Below are 2,847 nucleotides of genomic sequence, written 5' to 3'. Positions count from 1 at the left end.
AATAACAAGCAACCTCCGTGGCCGAGTGGGTATCACACTAGGCTTGCACTCAGGAGGTCCGGGTTCGATTCCCGGCAGGGCCGAGGTTTTCTTCGACTCTGTGCTTGGGGTTCGGGGTGCACTCAGCCTCGTGAGGACAATTGAGTAGCTACTTTAATCGAGTAGCGACCAGTGGCGGCATTACAAGTCGAAGAGGCGAGCGATAATAAATATGATTGAGTAAATGAAAGACTTGTAACACTGTGATACCCACAAAGTTGTGAGAAAGCGCTCTGCTTTAACACAAAGATACCATGATTTGATTTTATTATTATTATTATTATTATTATTATTATTATTATTTTGGAACGGGTAATAACTTAATAATGTACAATTGTACATAGGTCGTCCTTACAAGTGAAGGACCGCTAAGGTTAGATACCCTTACAAAGAAAATGTGTAGTATCCAGGATGCCCTATCAATGCAAAGACACTCTGGTTCGCCCTTTTAATAATGGAGGGGTAATATGTTGCTTGGCTTGTCCTTTCACAGTTTTGTCTGGGTTGCAGTTACAGAAGGGGTTGCACTTACAGAAAAGGACTTCAACTTACCCAATTTGAGCTCCGTATTGCCGCGGTACCAAACGATCTTGGCGGCAGGTTTGGCGTTCTTCACCAAACACTCCAGAGTTATCTCCTGGTTCTCGCGGATCTCTATTTTCGAGTTGGATGGGTGACCGACTATCTCGATGGAGGACGGAGGTGCTGAAACAGAAGAGGAGGGAGGTTAATAGTCATCTTCATCGTTCAATGTGATTTCTCAAATCAGAGATAGAAAAAGTAGAAATCAGAGGAAGGCGGAAAAGGGGCAGACACAAGAAAAGATGGAAAGAAAAAGTCAATGAAGATCTGAAAGAGAAAGGATGGCGCAGAGGAGAAGCCCTAGACAGAGGATTGTGGAGAAGGAGAATTAAAGACGGAAATGCCGACCCCATATAGAAATGGGATAAAGTTTAGTGAAAGAAGAAGAGAAAATATGAGACCAACCTCAGTGGTGTAGTGGTTAGCGCGGCGGACTTCGGATCTGGAGGTTGGTGGTTCGAGTCCAAGTCAAGTCATTAAATTTAGCGTAGTGCATTAAGCAGGGAACGACATTTGTGACAAGCATTTATGCTTAACACAATTAAAATTCCTTTTATGGAGACCAAATATAGGTCCCCCTCTATTTCTCTAGAACACGTTTCCCTCCCAACATTCTTCAGAAAACAGTCGAGGTAGATAATTACTTTCTTTGTATAATGACAAGTAGAGTAGGGTCGGGGTACTTGGAACGGTCGGAGTAATTAGGTGTTTGGGGTAAACAGGGAACGGAGGGTTTGGGGGCAGCACTACATCTCTGTCTGTCTGGGCTGTCATTAGAAACAAGTGGATAGGTCCCCCCCCCCCTCTTCCTCTGTATGATAAATGAGCTACTCACGTTTTAACCCTCTAAAAACGGCCTTTTTTTTCCTCCCCTCCTTTATTTTTTTCCCATGCCTTTTCTTCCCCTCAACCAGCCTTTCTCTCTCTCAATCTACCCCTTTTTTTCTCTCTCTCTCTCCCATGAACGGCCTTTTTTCCCTCCAATTCTAACTCTTTTTTTAATGCCTTTTCTTCCCATAAGCACCCTTCCTCTCCCTCCCTTTATTCTTTTTCTCTCCCCTTATCTCTATTCTCCCCTTAACTCTCATTTGCTTCCCCTAACCCAGCCTTTCTCCCCCTCCCTTTACTCCCTTTCTCTCCCCCTAAATGGCCTTTCTTTCCCCTTAACTCTCATTTTCTTCCCCTAAAAGGCCTTCCCGTTCCTATCTCCCTGCCACCCTCTCTCCCCCTCCTTAACTCCACTTCTCTCCTTAAAAGCTCTACCCCTCGCTTTCCAAAGGATATTATTTCCTCCAGTTCAAAGTTCAAACATTTTATTTTTTTCCCTTTCGAGAGCTCCTGCAAAGGCGTCAGTGGCCCGTAACAAAGGACTAGTAATTACTATTGTTAACATTTCCCCCCGTTTTCTCAGGGGAAAAATACAATCAGTAGTCGAAAAGGAGGGGCATAAGTAGCAAATAGAAAGTAAAAAGGAGAGAATGTGCTACTATAGTTAGGCTTGCCAAACGTCCCTAATTGGCCGGGACAGTCCCGAATTTCAGGGGGTGTCCCGGCGTCCCGTTCAGTTTTTCATTTTGGGGCGTTTTGTCCCCGAATTTCCGTTTTTGTCCCAGAAAAAATTCGGGACGCGTTTTTTAACTTTAAAATTAGGTACCTCTATAAATCAGAATTTGTTCTTAACTTGTTTAAATTTGTCATGCTTTCATCAGTTTGCTCTTCCACTTTGCTAAACCTTTATAAACAAGAAAATGTTGTATTAAACCGCCTTAAACGAAAAAATCTGGTGTGAACATCACACGACTTTCTATTACATTTGAGTATCGAACCCGCAACTTCTCAACTCTAAGTCAGAGAGTGCTAAAAGTAGCACCATTCGATTCCGCGTAAAAAATCACATGGGATAGACTATTCACGTGCTCATTTAGTAACGGTTCACGAATAAAAGGGAAATTTGTCGACACAGGGAAGTATCGAACCCGCAACTTCTCAACCGTAAGTCAAACAGTACTAAAAGTAGCACCATTCGATTCGGCGTGAAAAATCACATTGATTAGAATATTCACATCCAAATGACCAAATGTTTTCGATGTCTCTTACCGTGTATACGAAATAAGGGTTAAGCAACAATGACTTTGGTTAACATCAGGATGGGTGACTATCCGATTTTTACCAAATTGGTACAGTCGCGTCCTTGGACCGTACCGGGATAGCATACCAAATTTCATC

At 42.9% G+C, this 2,847-nt stretch overlaps 1 protein-coding gene across 1 annotated transcript in view; it reads right to left on the bottom strand.

Moving 5' to 3' along the window:
- Positions 1-591: 591 nt before the first annotated feature.
- The window catches only part of LOC103510541 (irregular chiasm C-roughest protein-like), a gene marked incomplete at its 3' end in the record, with an annotated part of 40,209 nt that continues 37,953 nt past the window's right edge, over positions 592-2,847 (bottom strand). The window contains exon 5 of the mRNA XM_026824568.1: positions 592-744. Within this exon, the coding sequence (XP_026680369.1) occupies positions 592-744 (153 nt within the window). The remainder of the gene's footprint in view (positions 745-2,847) is intronic.

The sequence above is a fragment of the Diaphorina citri genome, unplaced genomic scaffold (assembly GCF_000475195.1).
Source record: "Diaphorina citri unplaced genomic scaffold, Diaci psyllid genome assembly version 1.1 scaffold614, whole genome shotgun sequence".
In the NCBI taxonomy this organism is placed as follows: Eukaryota; Metazoa; Arthropoda; class Insecta; order Hemiptera; family Psyllidae; genus Diaphorina; species Diaphorina citri.
The sequence above is the reverse complement of the archived record's forward strand: the minus strand, read 5'-3'. Positions and strand labels throughout refer to the sequence as shown.